At 39.3% G+C, this 20388-nt stretch overlaps 2 protein-coding genes and 1 pseudogene across 4 annotated transcripts; 1 reads left to right on the forward strand and 2 right to left on the reverse strand.

Moving 5' to 3' along the window:
- On the forward strand, positions 1 to 2737 carry LOC103719579 (UDP-N-acetylenolpyruvoylglucosamine reductase-like). The gene is made up of 4 exons (XM_008808897.3): positions 1 to 857; positions 945 to 1218; positions 1293 to 1492; positions 2433 to 2737. The coding sequence occupies exons 1-4, from the start codon at positions 697 to 699 to the stop codon at positions 2725 to 2727; spliced, it is 930 nt and encodes a 309-aa protein (XP_008807119.3). The 5' UTR covers positions 1 to 696; the 3' UTR covers positions 2728 to 2737.
- Positions 2738 to 3119: 382 nt separating this feature from the next.
- LOC103719565 (protein MAO HUZI 4, chloroplastic-like) lies at positions 3120 to 11596 on the reverse strand. 3 transcript variants are annotated; one of them, XM_008808872.4, is made up of 6 exons: positions 9895 to 11596; positions 9477 to 9685; positions 4037 to 4137; positions 3771 to 3899; positions 3604 to 3692; positions 3120 to 3400 (listed from the first exon to the last, which is right to left on the reverse strand). In XM_008808872.4, exons 1-6 carry the CDS (start codon positions 10197 to 10199, stop codon positions 3262 to 3264), a joined length of 972 nt encoding a protein of 323 aa, XP_008807094.2. In that variant the 5' UTR covers positions 10200 to 11596; the 3' UTR covers positions 3120 to 3261. The 3 variants fall into 3 exon arrangements, with proteins under 3 accessions (XP_008807094.2, XP_008807096.1, XP_026665223.2); XM_008808874.4 differs by having other exon boundaries at positions 3143 to 3400; positions 9800 to 10333; XM_026809422.2 differs by having other exon boundaries at positions 3143 to 3400; positions 8076 to 9685; positions 9895 to 10332.
- A 705-nt stretch (positions 11597 to 12301) lies between these two features.
- LOC103719566 lies at positions 12302 to 19250 on the reverse strand (annotated as a pseudogene).
- Between the last annotated feature and the right edge of the window lie 1138 nt (positions 19251 to 20388).

Raw genomic sequence — 20388 nt, forward strand, 5'->3', positions numbered from 1 at the left:
CCGTCCTATCCACCAGCCACCACCACATTTATGATCATGTATTGATGATGGGTCTATCTCAATCATAAAAGCACGTCTATATATGTGATGTTTGTCGCCATCACTGAATCAAAACAGAGCACGATAATAAACCGGAAGGCCCTGACTTCCTCCCCTTGGCCCATTCATATTATCGGCCTTTGTCTCCACCATCCTTCTTTAACAATTGATCCAAAGGCACCCGAAGAGACGCAGAGTTCCACATGATCCATGCCGCAAGAACTATTGTCTGAAGGATCCGAGAGAGAGAGAGAGATGATTCAATAATGAGGTCTGGCTGGAAATTGTAAGAGACTCTCCAATCATAAATAAATTCACCTCGAAACATAATAGTTCTCATGGCCTGAGGCTTAAGAGCCCAAAGTTCCATACAAAGAGAGGAGAGAGAGATAGAGAGGTGAGAAGAAAAGGAAGGGGAGGGGTTGTGGAGAGAATGGGAAGCATGGTTTGTTATCCATCCACTCTTCTCCCCTCACTTCTCCTCCCACTCAAACCAGCCCAAATGGCTCTCTGAGAGCAAAAAGTCCCTCTCTCTCTTTCCCCCACCACCAACTCCTCCTTCCCTCAAACACCACCAGCACCCTAGCCATCAAGGAGGAGCTCACCTTCAACTCTTCCTTCCCTCCTCCCTATTTCCATTGTAAGCCACCACCTTTCATGGTGCTTGACGATGACGAACGACAGGAGCAATCGCTCATTGAGCAATGCGTCCTTCAAAACCAAAAGCATCTCAAGGAGCTCAGCAGCTGGGGCATCGGCGGCCCTTGCAGCTACTTCCTCCATGTCTCCCGGCCCTCTCAGCTCATCGCCGCCATTCGGTTTGTGCTCAAACACCATACTAAAAAAAAAAGGTTGGATTTCAGAGTCATATATAACTGAGGCTTCTCCAATGCCGTACGGTGCAGCTATTGCCGGGCGAGGTCCATTCCGTTCTTGATCATCGGGAAGGGATCCAATTGCCTCTTCGACGACCGTGGGTTCGACGGCCTCGTAATGCTCAACCGGCTCGACCAATTTGAGGCAATCGAGCCCGGCGTTTACCGGGTCGGGAGTGGATACCCATTCAACCGCCTCGGAGTGCGGTGCTCCGTCGAGGGGTTCTCGGGCCTCGAGTTCGCCGGTGGCATCCCGGGGACGGTCGGCGGGGCCGTGTTCATGAACGCCGGAGCCGACGGGCAGGTGAATAAATTTGCCGTTGGTTTTTATCGCGTCTCGGCTTTCTTTTATAGTTTTATTTGGGTGGCCACGTGTAGGAGACCGGACATGTGATTGATAGCGTGGAGATGGTCACCATGGATGGAGAGGTTCGGGTGCTGCGGAGGAGTGACCTGGCCTTTGGCTATCGGCGGTCAACGTTCCAACAAATGGAGGACTTGGCCGCCATTGTAGCGGTGACGTTTCGGTTGGTGCCGGCCGAAACGGCGAGGGAGCGGCAAAGGGCCCTCTTGGAAAGGTGAAGTTCAAATCTTTATGTGGATCCATACGTTGTTTCCGGTTAGCGCACCCTTGAGCTTGCTTTGAGCAGGGCAATAGATGATTTTGGGTCAATATTGAATTGGTGGACCTCCATATTATTTGTTGCAAGTCTAATTATTGGGTTTGTTTGGTTCTGGATCTATGCCCAGGTAAACGAATCTAACCCGGATCGAGCCCGTCCTTGTGTTAGCACTCACTGTGTGTAAAAAGTAGGTTAGAGCCCAATAATAAGTCTATCTTGTTTATGAACAAATTATATATATGCGCCCTATTTTATCGACTGCTTTGCTTGTTCTTACTAATTTTTGTGATTTTTTTTTTGTGTGTAAGTCTCTCTTGGGTGACTTGAGAACCGAAGCAAACCAACCTCATCTTGGTTTGGGTTGATTCAGTTCGGTTCTAATGCTAATTGGTTTGATTCTGGTTCCATGCAGAAACTACCAATTAATTAATATTTTGCTTATTCATATTGTGGTCGCCACGCAGCACGCACCCCAAATCAGTAAATGATTTTTATTTATAGAATTAAGTAAAATCTTCTTTCTTGAGAAGAATCAGATAAAATAATCTTGAAGTCAAATAGTTTATGTATTCACTAATGATTCAGTGATCATGAAACAATATTGTCATTGTTCTCATGGTGCATCTCCTATGATTGTGATTGTTCTTGCACGCACTCATATATCGATATTTTCATAAATCAATTATTCGACTAGTTTTTCTGATTTATTTGCAACTCGAATTCTTTGCTTACCAACACTATTTTGTGTAGGTGCCACCTAAGTATCATAACTCTTCCTTTTCTCTTTGGGTGGAAACTGGGTACTTTGCGGGCATGTTTACAATTGCTACAAGACTATTCTTAGGCAGAATTCTGAGTTTGATAACTTAATCCTAGGCTGTATAAAAATGCGCAGACGGAGGAAGACCCAGCCAATTGGGGAACGCAGTGCCGGGTCGGTGTTTCGGAATCCCTCGGGAATAGGAGTATCGGCAGGAGAGCTAATTGAGATGGCTGGACTAAAAGGGCTTGAGATGGGTGGTGCCAAGGTTTCCAAGGTTCATGCCAATTTCTTCATCAATTTCAATGGATCCACTTCGACAGATATGCTAGGACTGATGAACCATGTCAAAGAGAGAGTCGATCAAATGTTTGGGTTGGAACTCAAAGAGGAAATCAGATATATTCCTTACAGAACTCAAACTGTTTAAGTGTTTTTTCTTTTTTGAAATTATTTTTGGACATAATTAATGTCCCCCAGATTATATATATATATATATATATATATATATATATATATATATATATATATATATATATATATATATATATCGATCTATCTTATGTTGGTGTAATTTTTGCCTATGCCTGCAGTTCTGATTAAATGTGATGAAAACATTACTTGATTTTTCAACTGCGATATTACTATTAGAATTTTTCTTTAAAAAAGAATCTGTAATATCTATAGTTGATTAGCTTCTTTCTAGATATCTGCATCCAAGCTTTGCTTCCATAAATATTTCCAAATCATAATCACTAGATTGGATTGCAGCAAATTGGTGCACTCCTACAAGGAACTGAAAAGCAAGCACTATTGAAGTTTGCCGATTCAAGTAGAAATTTATTAAAAAATCTGGCATTACAAGCTTAAGTATGATGTCCACCATGGTATGAAATGGCATAATTTCAGATGTCCATTATTCTTCTGAATTGATAAAAAAACAATGTGCAGTTAAATTTAAGCATCAGTGTGACTGATTTGACATCTTGGTCAGTACCTTAGTGATGGCATGAGCAGCAATTCCAATCGGACAGAAAAGAAGGCACAAAGAAACCGAATGCCGAGTCTCCACCTTGTTCTTTAGACCATCATGAAATACCTGCCTGGATGACAAAACACAGTGTGCCTTAAGAACTTCTATATGGAAAAAAGAATGTGCTACTACATACTTAAACAGAGAAAATAGGAGATGATGATGCATCTTTCACTTTGTTTGGTGTAGAAACTGTACAGAAATTGAGAATGAAGGGAACAGTGGAAGTAGCACAAACGGAGAAGGGGATGTGAGTAGTAGCAAGATTCAGACCTTGCTGCGAAAAGGTCTACAGCCAGTAAGTGAATCCATGCAGAAGCCAGAGTCATTTCATTTGTGAACATTTTTGCTATGCTAGGTAACTGCAGATGCATAGATATGTGCCAGGTCAATAATATATTGAAAAACTCAACCCAGTACAGCATAAGCTGGATACGAACCTCTGGCAGCCAGTATTTACTGGCAAACATCAAGCGTAATGTATCAGGAGTCCATGACAGAGCGAGGAGGTATGCATACAGAACTCCAAGAATAATGTAAGGGGCACTGCTCTCCATCATTCTTCTAGTCTGAGTTTTGGCCATTAACAAATCCGATCAATATATAAGCAGTTCAGTTAGATATACAAGCATATCTTTATTTAGATGCTCACTCATTAGTTAGTTTGAAATCATATTCACTTCAAAAATCTACATATTATACTTACAAGTCTGGCATCAGGAGCCAGAACCATCAGAGCATAGAACGGAAGGACAGCAACTGTGCCCCAAGTGAAAGCACTGTTCGCAATTTGTGAACTCGTAATCCCTGTCATGGTAACCATCTTCACTCTCCAGAAAAGAAGTTATAGGTGCTCAGCAACATGATCTCTAAAAGCAGCAACCCTAGCATAGAGCTGGCCATCTAGTAATATTAACCTAACTTACATAAGCTGAACTAAAAGTGACCGAGCAAATTCTTACTTCAGGAAAATTTATTCAAGATGACCACTACACGATCACAGAAATTTTTTCTTAATAAGACTAAATGTAAAAGAAAATATAAGCAAGATAAAAGAAAATATGGGCAAGATACAAATGATGATGATATTATGAAAGTAATAGAGAAGAATCTCCTTAGAATACTGCCTTGCCATCATGTTTTTTAAAACTGCAGAAACCACGAAGATTTGTATGTGTCATGCAGCGAGCAGCAAAATTCATGGTATAAAGGTCTCATGTAGGCATGGACTTAAAAACCAGCATCTGAACCACGTGTTTATTGAACAGATTGCTTTCCATAGTTTCACAAAAGATGAGGCAGAAAAAATCAGTATGTTTGACAGTCAAAAAGATCCATTTGTTAATGAGCATTATGGAATGATAACCATCAAAATCAATACATCACCTATTTTATTGCTTTTGCCCAAAAAGCATATATCATTTTCACTGTTTTATTATATAGCTCAGCCTCCTGCATACTAGACCCATATCATGGGTTAAAAGTGTAAGTTATTATGAAATTGCCAATGCTTGGTTGTATCGCGAGAGATTACAAAAACTCTGGCAATTGTTCCTCAAGTTTCACAGTGGTGCAAGTGCAGGATATCATGGGACTCTCATGAAAGCTTCAAAGAAGCACCATGGTGCAGAATTTCTGACTCATTCATGATCGTGTATTGTTGAACTAAATTTAGATGATGAAGGTTCCAGCTTACCAAGCTGCCAAAGTTTCTTCGTAGAGATCATTGTTCAAATCCCACCTTCACCATGGTTTGGAGGGGTTAGGCGTATTTGGGGGAGGGCTGCCCCCCATGGTGTAACCCATTGCCTACAGTCCTCTTCTAAACCATCACTCTGCCCCCTTTCCCAACACCCACCTGCAGACCACATGCACATGAACACAAACCCTGGGAAAAGAGAAAAACGGGGTGGGGGTGGTGGTAGAGCCTGAATTGACATTATGCCATCCTCTCATCTTCATGACGAATTTGGCTGTTTCCATGAAACCTTTGCCAGAACCTACTTATCATCTTGCTGACAATATCATCAAAAACATTCCAGACTAGAGAACTTTGATTAAGTCAATGTCAAGCATAAACATGGCATCAGATCTTAAATCAACAGTTAGAGCCACTCCTTATTGTCTGATTCTGTATAGCGCCAGAAATCACATTTCTGATATTATTCCATCATTCATTGACTATTGCTGTCATCAAAAGTCTTCGAGTTTGTTCTATCACTCCATTTCATTTAAAACATAAGAACTTAGATCAAAATTTCTAAGGGTAGTCTCATCTTTACTCACCAGTTGACACCTAAATGTCATTAAATAACTATGTTTCCAGATGTACTTCTTTCCAGGATGTCATTTTGGAATATTTTGTACCCAGTGGGAGCCTTAGTGCAGCAATAAGGTTGCTCCATCATGACCTACGTATCATGGGTTCGAAACCCGGAAATAGCCTCACTGCATACAGGGACAAGACTGCATACATCTAACCCTCTCCGAACCTCGCAGTGGTAGGAGCTTCGTGCACTGAAATGTCCTTTTTCTCTATTCAGTGGTTCATCCCTATTTACTATCTTGAAGCTTCTATTTTACTTTTGGGATTTATAAGTATGGACCAATTGTTGACTAGATCATTTAGTTTCAATAAAGCTGAACTGCTGCACCCGCCATCAGCCAGCAAATACCCACAAAAACCTCCTTAGGGATTTTATATTCTAATTGGCCCTTTTGGTTTTGTTTCCTCCCCTACTTCAATTGAGGAGATTTTGGGCATTACAAGCACCATGTCTTCATATTCCAAGCCTCTCGATAGACATATTTATCTTTACAAATTTCTCTTCTAAAAGCCAAGTTACTTTGACTCGTGTATAAGCTTGACCAAAGTTGCTGCCAATTTCATCCTTGAAGAGTTTTGGTGTATCCTTTTTCTATTTTATGGCTGCCAAGTTAGGAGTTGAGCAAGTTAATTCTTGTCAAAGCATTCTTCTCTCACAAAAACTACTTTCTTAGTTAGTTGATATCTTTATATCAACTCTAGCACATAGTAGGACCTACGGTTAATTTAGGATAGCCCAGCACATCTTTAGATGGGTCATTTCCCTTAACCATATTTGTCCAGCACTAGACTATTTTATATGTTCCAGCTTTTCCTACCAATCTTTGACTCTTTCTTTGCCATCTCATCACCTTCTCTGATAAATGGATCTTGATCTAGGAGCCACGGTAGTAGCCAGAACTGGTCCACCGTATGGGGGATTAACCATATTTATTTTGACTTAGATCATATTGCCTCCTTATTAGCATGTCAATATTATGGGTCCTGCAACAAGCTCCATGTAGTACAGCTCTCCTATGAACCTGCCTCCTCACCAAATATCCTACCTTTGCAGCCTCAAATCACCATCATCTTTGGTATTTCATCCTTAACAGCCTCCAAATAGAATAGACATCAGCCTTAGATCTCCGTAACAAAAGTATTAAAGCTTCATATGCAATGTCACTTTCATAAAGGTTTAAAATCCAAGACCACAAACCCAATTGCTCAAACTAGGTATTAATATATGATCATTTAACAGGGAAGAACATATCTTATCCTATCTAATGCAAGTTTCAGTTGAAAGTTTTGGATCCTTTGCTTCTTTTTGCCTTCTCTGTCTCTTACAACCTCTCCTTCCTTCTCCACTTCTAACTCCCCCCATCCAAACCACCTCAATTATTATATGAGGGCAATTCACTGCAGACCCTGTACCCTGGATCTAGAGATATCCACAACAATATTCCCATTACAAATGCAATGTCAATGCATTACATAGTATATTCTTGAATCGTCTTCAAATTTTTCTCTCTTCCCTTTCTATCCTCCAGTAATTATTTTGAGAGGTGCAAGAGAACTAGGAGCCGCCATACTACTTGTTTAGGATTAGGTGGATCTTTTAGTCAGCGAGGATTCCTTAGGGATTGTGCAGTTTATAGTCAGGGCTAACATAATTGACTTCATTTATTCTTCAAACTGAAAAGGACTAGGACTTGGTTTCCACTAGTCTCAATCAATGTCAAGCTCAACCAAAATAAAGGACCCTAGTGCATTAATTCAGGTGAACTACAGCAGACAAGGGTCCATCCAAAACCTTCTAATCATCAATAGTAGTGCATGACCAAAATCCAAAGAGGCAAAGATTATCAGACCACTTAATATCCAATGATAAGGTTGTTATTTCATGCATCACTATTTTAAAAACTCATCTGAGATATGGAATGTTTAATATGTCCTCAATGAAAATTTTGTTCAATGTTAAACTGGTGGGAAAGTTCTTTGATCACTCTTTTCTAACCTACTACTACCCATTAAAGAAAAAAGATGATGTAGAAACGTCAGTCATACTAGATGATATTCCAGCAATTATAAAAGCAAACCTCTAAAGGGCATAAGTTCAGCAAATCAAACATTTTAAGGCAGCAAACAACAGTCCAATTTGCCCACAATGACTGTGAAAATTTTTAATTTGAGCTTTTTAAAGAAATATACATATAGAAACTGGCATTTTGCATGAGTTATAGCAAATTCAGGACTACCATACCATGTCTAGAACTGTTTATATTCACATTTGCTCTCTTGTAGTAGAATCAATTGGGTGAGTCAGGTTATATAAGTAACCGTGCATAACAGTATCAATTGTCAAGGGATAAGTCAGTTCATAAAAGTTTCGGCAATAAAAAATACTAATGCTAAATCATGAAGATCAAACAAAATGTACCTTGAAAAGGAGTGTAAAAGAGAAAATAAAAGTGAAGACTCATGTCTTGCAATGAGAAGAGGCAGGTCATAATATAACCACAAAGTCTGAAGGGTGAAAAAAAAAAAACAAGAACTGCATAAGCAGGACCACAGAAGAAAAGCTTGTGCTAGATGAACTGATAAAATGATACGGAAGACAGAAGCAGGTAAAAAAGCATTTAACAGTAGTGAAGTAGGGAAGGGATTCATTAAAGTGCTACCACTTAAGCAAAGTCCATCTCCTTAAAATAAATAAATAAAAAAAATCCTCACAGTTCTAGAAACTTGAAGTATATAATGCCTTATATATTGACACTGAAAATAATAACAGATATCTTTACAGGGCTCATACACATACTAAACATATTTTTCCAAAGTTCATAAAATCATGACAAATTAATTGAACCACCACGCATATGAATTTTTTGTACAGACCCCTAAAAAACAACTCATATACCATTTTTTATTTAGATGCATAGACCCCGAAAAAAATGTCATAGGCAACTACCGTGCATATAATATTTTAATTTTTAATGACTCGCATCAGCCCATAAAAAGCAATGCCATATATACAACAACCATGCATATAACATTTTCAATTCAGTTGGCATAAACCCCTAAAAACAATGTCATGTACAGCTTATATAAGCAAACATTGAACCTGACTTACAACATGATAAATGAACAAAAAACAAGGTGATCATCGGTGAAAGCCGTGCGTGATGGCAGAAATAAAAGATGAAAACTTGCTCTGACCTAGTAACCAAGATGGATGGAAGCTATAGATATAAGGATCTATAGTCAGCAGAAGACATATATAGAGCAAAGTAAAGCCAATGTTTCTTCCTCTAAGTGATGAGACACTTGAGTCTAAAGTTCGAAGTTGAAGGTTCCTTGCACAAAGAAGTCTCAACTCTCGAGTCTTCAATATTGAAGAACTCAATCTGGAGCTTCATCTAGTGAAAATGAGCTTGCATCATAATATTGTAGGTTGCCCTCGATAGAAAATAATGGGCAAACAAGGATTCGGAAAAGCACCACAATCATCAGGGACAAACGCTTATTGATTAAGGTTACAAATATGTCTAAGAATTATCATCAAGATAGAGTTAAGTGGTCGGTTTTAATATCAATTATCCAAAATCTTTTAACACAGCAACTAGAATCAACTGGGCTTCCAACTTGAATCTATCAAAAGAGTTGAATCACTCAGCAGGAAATTAAGATGCTACATAAGCAGCATATCAGGCAGCGAAGATTCTCGTAGCAACAGTAACAAGCCAAATGATCTCCGCTGGATAACAACAAACATAAGCAGCTTTCAAAAAAGCAAAGAAAGATGGTCTGGATGGAAAAAATTATAGTTGGGTTTTCGGATTACACAAAGCTGATGGACTAAATCCTGTTCTATGGTAGATGATTCTTGAAACTTTCGGCCGAAGCACCAATCTTGATCCATGAATGAAACTCCACTGGGTTCCAAGCTTACTTCTCAAGTCCAAAAACTCCCATCGGGCGACGTGTCCATTGCTAGCATAATTAAAGCCAGCAACTGATAAATGCGACATAGCTTTCGGGTGGCAGACTAGCCTGGAAAAAGGAAAGTACCGATATAGATTAACCAAGAAGAAAGGGAATTCCAGTTAGAATCGGATACATAAAAAGAACTTTATGCAGCACAATCAGTAAGAGTCTGCTGATAACCTTATTCAGACAAAAAAACTAAAGATCCCGGAGATCCAAGAGAAAACCCCAAGGAGGAATCGAGAAGTAACGAGGAAAGGCGAGGAGGTGAGCACCTGAGGAGAGAAGGGGGCCTTGCAGGAGTAATAGAAGAAGAGAGACATTTGGGACTGGGGAACAGCGGAGAGTCCACAAGAGGCCGTCGCCAGAATGATAGGTCTCCCCATCTCATATGGGCCTGCCTCTTTTTCTTTTTAGTTTTTAATAAATAAAACAAAGACGCGCAAGAAGTAGGAAGAGAGAGAAGGTGGGACATGGGAGAGGAGAGATGTTGGGGCAGGCAAAGGAGGGGGAATAGTGTAGGCTTGTAGCTCCCACAGCTGTTGACGCATTTAGGAGGAGGCGGTGGTGGGGTGCGCATTGAGAAGAGCCCGACAAGGGACAACGCCACCCCTTTCTTCACGCTTGTCTGCGACTTGGAAGGCCACCGGATTTGCTGAAAGGCCAGTGGGATTGGATATCGGGCTGCTGGGCACCAGCTAATGAAGAACCCAGTTCACCAGTTAACATGTAGTCAGGCTCTCTCAACCTTAACACTTGCCACGTAGTAAACTACTAGAATGACGACGTGTTTTGGAACAGAGAGGGCGCGGCCTCAGCTGTTTTTGCTGGAAAAGAAGCTGGGCCGACCGATCGGAGAGGGCGTTGGGGATGGTGGCGGCGCCCAGCTTTGGGCCTCGTGGAGGGAGGGAGGAAAGGGAGGTGGAAGACCGTGGGTAGCACCGTCCATGGCAGGGGGCGGAGCGGGGTGGTTCCGACGGCGGTGATGTCCCATGGAGGGAGGATGGTTGGGGACGGTCGAGACTCACGGTGGTGAGTTGCGAGAGAAGGGAAGGTGGGGAGAAGGAATAAGATGGGCCCAGCGGGCAAAGACAACGTCAGGAATAGGCGAATAGCAGAGGGAGGGAAAGGAGAGTAGCGGTAGCAGTAGCAAGTGCAATAGTCGCAAGAGTAACGGTAAAAGCAAGTAATAGTAGTCCACAGCTGTAGTAGTAGCAACAGTAACAGTAATTGTAGCAGTAATAATAATAATAATAGTAGTAGTAACAGTGGCAAGAGCAAAAATAATGGCAGCAAGATTGTAGTTACAGCCATAGCCAGCAGTAGTGATTATAAAAGTAATAGTAACCGTACCTAGCCAACTTCTCGCCTTGGATTTGGAACCAATCGTCGGGAGATGGCTCAACCGAGCATGGATCCCTCAATCGACTTTTGTGAACCAACACAAATAAATTAAATATGATTAAGCATAAGTCAGGCGAAACCTAAAAAAAAAAAAAAGCGCAACGCGGACGGCGTGTTTAATTGCATTTATGGATCAGTTCGCCCACACCAGCCGCTTGGATGCGAGACCAAGGTGACGTCAATTTCAGCTGCCCAACAGTCGCCCACTAATGCTTAACTACGGAAAATAGGCGACTCAAATTAGGTTCTCATCTGGCCAGATCTTGACCAGACCCCGATTAGCTCCGACTCTGATAAATAGACCGACCCAATCCATTGACCCAAAGGTACAGGAAAAAAGTTGGTGTAGCGTGGATGGCCAGCTCCCTCCAAGCTCACAACATCGCCACAATACTGCTCAATACTTCAGGAAGGCCCAAGCTCGATGATGGTTCAGAGCCTCCACAGCAGCTACAGCGAAACTTAAAGCCCAACCATCACGCAAACATGAAGGAAAATTGAAGGTACCAAAATTACCTGAAATGGTGCCCTGGCTGGAGATCCAGCAGACATGCAGAGCACTGATCACAAACAATTACCCAAAGAAAAATTCTATACCAGCAAAACCGATTTTGCAAGGAAACCTGATAAAATCACAGCCCCCTCGTTTGTTTTTGTTACTTCGATTCTACTTGGCTGCTGATTAGATTAACAAAAAAAACTGCAGATGACAAAATTTTCCTCCAGAAACAGGCTCTAGCAGTTTGCAGGCAGCTCATTTTCAGCACAATACCTGTTTTGATAAGGTCTCATGAAATAAACAATATTAAGACATAAACAATCCATGCTTGAGACGCATCATATTACACGTTTGGTTCAGTAAAGCCTGGAGGATAAATAAGTGGTGTCTTGTGTAATAGAGAGCCAAATTAAACATTCTGCTGAATCTTAGTAGTGCTGCATCGCCCCACCCAAAAAAAGCATTCTGCTGAGTGGCCTATTCCCTTGTTATATGCCCCGCGATTCCCCACAGCGGCAGAAGAACTGGGTGCCGATGTCACTATCGCCTGCAAAGGATGCACATTGTCAAGTTTTCATGAACCCCTGCGACCTCTCAGTTACCATGTCCCTGAAGCAGAATAGGCATGCCCTATAGTCCATCAAACGGTATTCCAACTGATAGCGTCGGCAAATTTGATATGCATGCATGCTCGCTCCTGGAATTCATCCCGGTGTAATTAAGCAGTAAGCATGATCAGTGCTAGTCCGTATAATTAAGCAGTAAATCATGATCCGTGCTTGGGAACACTGGGAAAAGGCAATAGAGAATAATCGTACCACTACATCAGGTACAAAAGGCACAAATCTAGACATGCATCAAAGGATTCATGAATCCAGCAGCAGCAATTAAAATCAAAACAAAACTATGCTTCATTCTTCACTGCAAAAAGAAACATAAAAAAATTACTCTTAAAGAAATACCTAAACCTCCATTAAGTCTCTCAACAACTTATCATTTCTAACAGGTATTCCTTGGAACACTTTTCCAAGAATGAAAAAATAAAGCAAATGAACACTGCTGATTAGGATCCAATTTCCTGAACTGTTTCTCTGACTGGTGGTCGAATCAGGTTTAATTAGGCATTATTTTATTACCAGAAGATTGAAGGGAACCAAATGTTGCATGGATCTTATTCCAGTTCCAGGAGTCCATGTTTGGGGAGACCAGCAAAACTAATTGCAACTCCAAGCAAGAGCACACAAAGACCACCCTTTAAGCAGCTAGAGCCACGTGTGAACCTTCCCAAGATCACCTTGCAATATTTGTCTGCATCTTTGATTGTTGCTTGCTTGGTGGAAATCCACATCACCAGATAGGGCTTCCTCATTCTGTATGGCAAAAAACACATGTACCTCTAAGAAAAATGAGATAGCATTGAAACATTTGACGCTGAACGACTGCATACTAATTTCAAAGTCGCAATATATTTGCAATGCCATGGTGCAAAAAAATTAAAAAAAACAAAGAAAAAAGTTTAACAAAAACGAAAATCTAGCATTTGACTGCCCATCCATCAAGTTGCTTACCTTTGCCCTTAGGTGCTTCAGTGTCTCCCGCAGAGCATCACCAGGAGAGAGTTTTGTTGAATAATCCTTCCACTCGTTAGACAATTTTCGAAGAATAGCAACACTTGCATCCATGTTCTCCGAGTGAAGTTTTTCCTGAAATTATTATTTAGATAACATGGACACCAGATTAAGCAATAATCATAAGGGTTACTTAGAACAATTTAATATTATTGAAAGAAAGTTCAAAGTTGGAATAGAATCACTCACCCCACTGCTTGTAACAGTCAGCATTTGAGCCAAACACAGATAAAAATATCAGTAGCTTCTCTTGTTAGTTCCGGATTGTCTGCAAAGAAATGTACAATTTAAGCTATCATCACTACAAATCAGAGAAATAAGATATAAAACATGAAAAAAAGAAACATATCTAATAATGCAATACAGTAATTTCCATACTTTCTTGCATTGCTTTGACAGCAGTAGGCAAAAAGCTGTTTGTGCTGCTTGTTTTGTACTTTTAGTCCCAGGAGAACTGCAAGAGCCAGCTCCTTAAGAGCAGGATACACCACCTCAAACCTCTCTGTGGCCTGCACAAGGTATGTGTTTATCAAAAATGCTTGACTCCAGCTCTGTGGAACCAAGAAGGGCAAAGCTTTGTCCTAGAAAAACATACTTGACTCGAGCATTTGGAGAAGGAAATGCAGCTCGCATCAGCAAATCAAGCGCAGCGGGTGGTATTAGACTTCCCCCTTTCTGACAGCACATTCAATAGGATAGGTCGAGCTTTTGGCCCTGATAAAATTCTGCACAGAAAATGCAAATGAGGATAGTAGGCCCAAGAACGTGAAGATGGCAGATATGTCACTACATTTTTTCCTGAGGCCAACCTTTCAACCAACTGCAGAACCAAGTCCCTAGATTGTGGATTCCCGCTTAATTTTTCCGCAAATCAGAGGCAACAGGTAATGTGCCATAAATACATCCCCTATGGCAGAATCTCCCTGAGATGCCTGTTTACAAAATTAAAAAAAAATATTATCAGTTTATATGGACAGCAGATGATGATGACAACTTGTTTCCTTCAGACAAACAAGGGAAAAGGACAATAAACAAGTTACCTGAGCAATTGCCCAAACTATAACTGGGAGTTTCTCTGTCCCCTGATATTTGGGTTCTCTCTTAGTCTTGGTAAAAGGTTTATCAGTAGTCAGGCTTCCGTCTTAACGTCAATTGCTAGAACAACAAATATTGCGACCTGCAGTTGGTATGGTTGTAATACAGAATGATGTGAATGAAATACTAACTAGTTATTTATCAGCAATTTTTCCACAAAAAATAAGTGAGTTCAATTTTTACTAGATTTTGAAAATCTAAAATGTTTTATATCATAGGTGTATGAAGGAAAATTTGAGGAAATTCATGGCATAAGTTAAATTCAAAAACTCCACCACTGTAATTGCAGATTAAATTTCTGTTGTCAAAAAGTATCTAATGTATATTTCTCTCTAATATGTACAACCATGCACCTAAGAGCTTGCTGAACTGTTTAACAGTATGAACAAAACCACAACCAAAAATTCAAATAAAAAGGCAGTCTTCAGACATGCCGCTACCTTTCCAAACATCCACCTAAGTTATAGCTGAGCTAATAAACTCCAAGGCAAAAAGAGTTATATATAATTTGACTAACATGAGAACTTTGCTTACCATACTCTAGGAATCAGGCCATGTCCAATTACTTGGTACAGAAGGTAAAAAACAGTGTTATGGTAATAATAAAGTACACAGCGTGCCCTGTGGTCTACCTTATCCATAAGATTTTTTTAAATAAAATTTATATTTATAATAACTTTATATGGATGAAATTTGAAAGCATACTGAATGCTAAATTGGACTTCATACCCAAAAAAAAAAACAAATGAAAATGAGCTACACCTTGCCAGTTAAGTTTTATGGTATGATTAAAAAAAATGTTTAGAATAGCTTTATGTGGATGGCAATTTTAGTATACCGAGCACTAAGCTGAACTTGCTTTCATAGCCTCTTTCTGTAAATCAATTACATACCGCATACAAGCAGCGATGGGAAATGAGGATGATTTCCATGATGCTCCTTAAGCAAACCTCAGATGGTTGCTAGATGTGCCCAGAAAATAAAGGATTCGTGGCGAAAGAATGGGAGGTTCTGACCCACAGCCAAGGAAATATATGCAAAAGAAAAATCCAGAAACAAACAAGCCCCTCTCATTTCTCAGAAGACACGAAAAGAAGAAGAACCTATTGGTTCATAAAGAAACTTTAATAAAAGGAGAAGAATCAAAGAATTTTTAGATGAAAAAAGAAAAGATCAAAATAGAGAGAGAGGAGAAAACAGGCAAGAAAGAAAAGGAATATGGGAAAATAGAAAATTTGGTTGCAGGATCATATTATGCAACTCTATATTAAATATATGTTCTGAAGAGGACAGAAAAACTAGAAGGATGATTATTGGTCAGTGTCCACTTTTGGGATGCTACATCTAGCACTCTGTTTCTATTTTTAATTAAAGTGATTAATGTCTTAGCATTTAGACCTCTAAATTTTAATGCATAACATTTATTTACTTTCTTTTGGCCAACTTATCACTTCAACTAACAGTAAACTCCCATGTCTGTTTCACACAGATTACATGCATCAGATAAAACTTTTTTCAATCTTATTAATAAGATGGCCGCAGGTGCCCAAAAGTTGTTCCTTGTAGCAAAATATAGGGAAACAAAGAGCCACAAGAAATGGAAAAGTTTTGAAGCAAGATATCAAGAGTGGAAGTTAGGAAACTTTGACATAAAAAAAGAGTGGAAAATTTGTGAATAAGCCATTTTGCATATTTGACAAATTGAAATCAATTTTCACCTTCTCAGCTTGTTATATTCATCTCACTTATTGTTTTCCATCATCAACAAAGAACTTCTTGATATATAGTTTAAGATGCTTACTATCTTTACATCATTTTTAATTTTACTAAACCTCATTTAGCTCTTCTAGCCATGATACCAGCACATTCCATAAATGACATGCAGAATCTGGAAACTGTGGTTAAATGTTACCTGAGCCTTTGCTGGAGACTGTTGAGCAGATTTTTTTGACCCTTTAGCAGCTGCTTGATGACTTGTCAGATCAGCAAGGATGGCATCCAGACACCACAAACAAAATCGCCAAGAGCATCAGCGGATTTCTGGGAAATCCAATCAACTGATGTTTTATAAACAGATTCAGATATGTGGCACAGAGGAATCTGTTCCAGATAAATGAAAGTGATTAGATTTCTGGTTCAAACTGAATAAGAAGCTAACAGCTCCTTCATACAGATAATATAGTTTTGGAATCTTGTTAACTATAACCTAAAAGTGAATAATAACAACAAGTGAAGAGTTATCAAGAGCATGTTAACATAGTTCAGACAGCTACATGCAATTAGAAACAAAAGACATATTGTTGATGAAGATATAAACATGGTAAAAGAGAAGGCACATAACTGAATATGAAGAGAGAGAGAGACATGACAATTGAGAAGATAATAAATAAATATAGGAAATTAGAGAAGATTATAAATAAAGTAGAACAAGTATATCTCTTTCTGATAAAGTCCCTTGGGCAGCCTTTGATAAAACTCCCACACTTAATATCACCTTACGTCAATGTCATTGGATTTTTTGTCCTGTATTAATTATCATTGTCTTGCATGCAAAAAGCCATAATAGAATCTTGACTCATCCCTTTAGCCATTAGAGCATTAGTTGGCCTAGAATACTTCCATATGCAAATTCATGCTTAGTTAGAATCAACAAATGTCAAAGCTAAACAGAGCTGGTCAACCATGCCCAATCAAAGAGACATTTATGCTGCAAGCACATAAGTCAAGAAAACTATAGTGTGACTTCCATAATTGGTCAACCTTACCTTAAATTGGTCAGAGTTCAACAACCATGGGATCAAGGTCATAACAATTCATATATGGTATCCATGACCATTGTCTGATTACAATCAGAGATGATAAGTTATTTCACTTTGGTAGTTGCGACTCTAGTAAACATGTGTGACGAACAAAAGACAAACAAGAAGAGGAAAATAAGCATTTAGAGAAGCTCAGAGATTACTTTGTCCATTCAACAAACATTATAGTCAAACCAGGCCAACCATCATCAACAACATTCGGACCTCCTGAACATGGTTGTAAATGGTCCACTAAGACTGGATTTAGTTATCATTTGCACCAGATGCCACCACATCTAGCTTGGGCAACAACTAGATTATTTTACTTGAGCACAGTGTTATACAATCAAAGATAAATATTTCACTTCACATTAACAATTGTATCAATAAATTAAGCAACATAATGTTGTCTGGCTCCTAAAACTGGTGTAAGAATCTCACACCCAAGCTCATATTTTTGCATGTGACACATCAGATCATTAAAAGTAGCCTGCCACCAAATCCATAAGCAACAACTGAAACAATTGCAAGTTTCTTCTGAGTTCAGCCTATACAAGGCTCTCTTCTCAGTGAGATCAAACTGCATGCAGCCATTTAGCCCCCAAACAATAAAGTACTTATCTTCGTGTCCTTGAGAAAAAAATAAACATTAAGCAGGCATTTAAATTTCCAAACAAGGTGAACTTAAAATACACGAAAATATGCAGATCAAATATGTCTGCCAATGATCTAGTTGACAGTTGGGAGCAAGATCCCAATGTATGCACCAAATAGATGCATAAAAATTTCCCATAAAGCCATGTTACTTTTCTCTTAAAGAAAGGCACTTGAATATTTCTTGCTCAGTTGCTCCATGTGGGCATTAAGTTCAATCATTTTGAACAGATCCATCAACCCCTGTCTCAAAGAGAAAGCTAACTACAATGACTTGGATCACAACAAATGTATGTAATGTGATATAGTCAACATAATTCATATACTTAGCTAGAGATCTCCCCAGATGTGTGGTAATTCACGAACCACAAATCCAAAACTGAGATCAGAATGATTCCACTTCATCAAAGGTATATGCATGTTGAATAATAATTCCAGCATATTTGAGAAATATAAAGATCAATTACGTCAATTATATAAAACCATTCACAAGAAATCTAGCACAAATGAAATCTCAGTTTCTCAGGAATTCAAAGATCAATTATGTCAATATGTTTCCTATTTCAAATCGACTATTCATGATGCATGTCATTTTTAAGTAATCATCAAACAAAAGCAAGCACGGTATTTTATAGACAAAGTGAAATATTTTACACCATAATCTTCTTAAGAATATATATAATAACAATAATAATATTAATATTATTATTATTACTATTATTAATCAAAATTCATGCCACAAGAAGCAGAGTGAACTCACATCAACGATCTTGGAAAAGGGGACTCCTTGAACATCTTGGACCATGGGAATTGCGATCCGCTGACAGGGGCAAATGATCGCGCGAAGTAATCGGCGAACCGCATGAGCTGAATATCCTGTTGCGATTCATAGGAAGCCTGAAAAGGGGAAAAAAAGATTAATTCATTCCAAAGTTTTCATATTCACAGCAATAGACGGAGAATTCGGTCCCAAAACCTAATCAGATTCTCACCAACACTTCCACCAGAAACGCGCCAAGATCTCCGGCGTCGATCTTGGAGGCCGCGTCCTGGACCGTGACCTTCGGTTTCTTGGGCTTCTTCTGCTTGAGCTTCTTGGCCGCCTCCCCGTTCTCCTGTCCCCGCGGGGGGCTCCGCGCCGCTATCATCGTCCTCGTCGTCGGACGCTGCAGCGGCGGGCCTCGATCTAGGGGCGGCGGCTACGGCCTCGGCGGCGGCGGCGTTTGCAGACTCGAGGGCGCGGCGCCTCTCCAGCGCCTTCTGCTCGACGGAGGCGAAGACGTGGGAACGATCGCCAGCGTGGGGGATGCCGTTGAGGCGGTGGAGTTGGGATCAACGGCGTTCTGCGAGCGCCTCTGGCGCTTGGCGTAGGTGACCTTCTGCCAGCCGTGGTCGGGGTCCTTCGCCGGAGCGGCGGCAGTGGCGATGAGGACTCTTCCACGAGGGACGGATCGAACATTTCCTCCATGGTTCGGGCTGGCTGTTCTTGATTGGGTTTGACGAAGAAGAGGGAGGAAGAGGGAGGGGAAGAAAATGGAGGTCGATGGGGTTGCTTATATGAGAGGCGCAGAGAGGAAGCGAAGGCCCCTTCGGACGGGTGTTCCGATGCGGGTTGTCTTCTAAAACGGCCGGTGTTTGAGTTGAATTACATTTAAGCCATTCAGGACGTTTGCAAATTTTCTTCTTATTTTATATATTTTGCTTTTCAGTATTTTATTTGATCGTAAGCAACGCAGCAAACTAATTTTTTTCCTGCAAGCTACATGGATCAACTGAAAAGTACACTGTCTTTACGATAATTCACAAAAAAAAATCTGAAATGAAGTTAAACACTGACAACTAACAAATAATCTTGTAAATATTTGATTCATAAATGCTTTACTATACTAGTTCAACTTGATTATTAGTCAATTATGATAATTGCATGACAATGTATGAAATGCATCGCAATATATTTAGTTTGTATGAAATGCATCACCATATATTTAGTTATCTTTTCTTTTATCATGATTTTGATTCTTTTTGAAAATGCTGAAATTCAACTTGATTTTAGATGCATATAATATATCCAAATATCATGACCGTAATAGTAGTAAAAAATATTGATAATAAAAATTTTAGTTTAAAAAATTAAGCAAGTATTTAATTTCCATCTTTTTGTGGGAGCAAAAACTTTGTATATTTTGTTGTGCTTTTTATTTAGCCTTGAGATACAAAATTTTAGATGGATATCGACATATGATAGAATTATATGTGAATATCCTAACTGATTAATGTTAAGATCATCATAAAAAAAGAAAAACTAATATATATATATATTGAAAATATTTTTTAATTAATTTAAGTTAATTATTTATTAAAAGCATAATATAAATTACCAGAAGTTTTTGGTATCTATCACCAAAATAACATTTATATTCCATTCCCAATTTGCTAATAATTTATTTGATGATTGCTGTGAGATTCAATTTCTAGAGTCGTAACCGGACATTCTTCATGTACAATCACTTTAATGTTCAAAGTAATACTATATATAAATGAAAAACTCTTTATAAATATTGGTTATGACAAGAATAACTCGGATGCAACACTTAGCCAACCATTTAACATGTTTAATGCATGCTGGACTTGAATATGCATGCAATATATCTTATATGGGATATGTAAAAACAATTGGGTAACAAAAGGTAG

This window comes from Phoenix dactylifera, chromosome 9 (genome assembly GCF_009389715.1).
Source record: "Phoenix dactylifera cultivar Barhee BC4 chromosome 9, palm_55x_up_171113_PBpolish2nd_filt_p, whole genome shotgun sequence".
Lineage (NCBI taxonomy): Eukaryota > Viridiplantae > Streptophyta > Magnoliopsida > Arecales > Arecaceae > Phoenix > Phoenix dactylifera.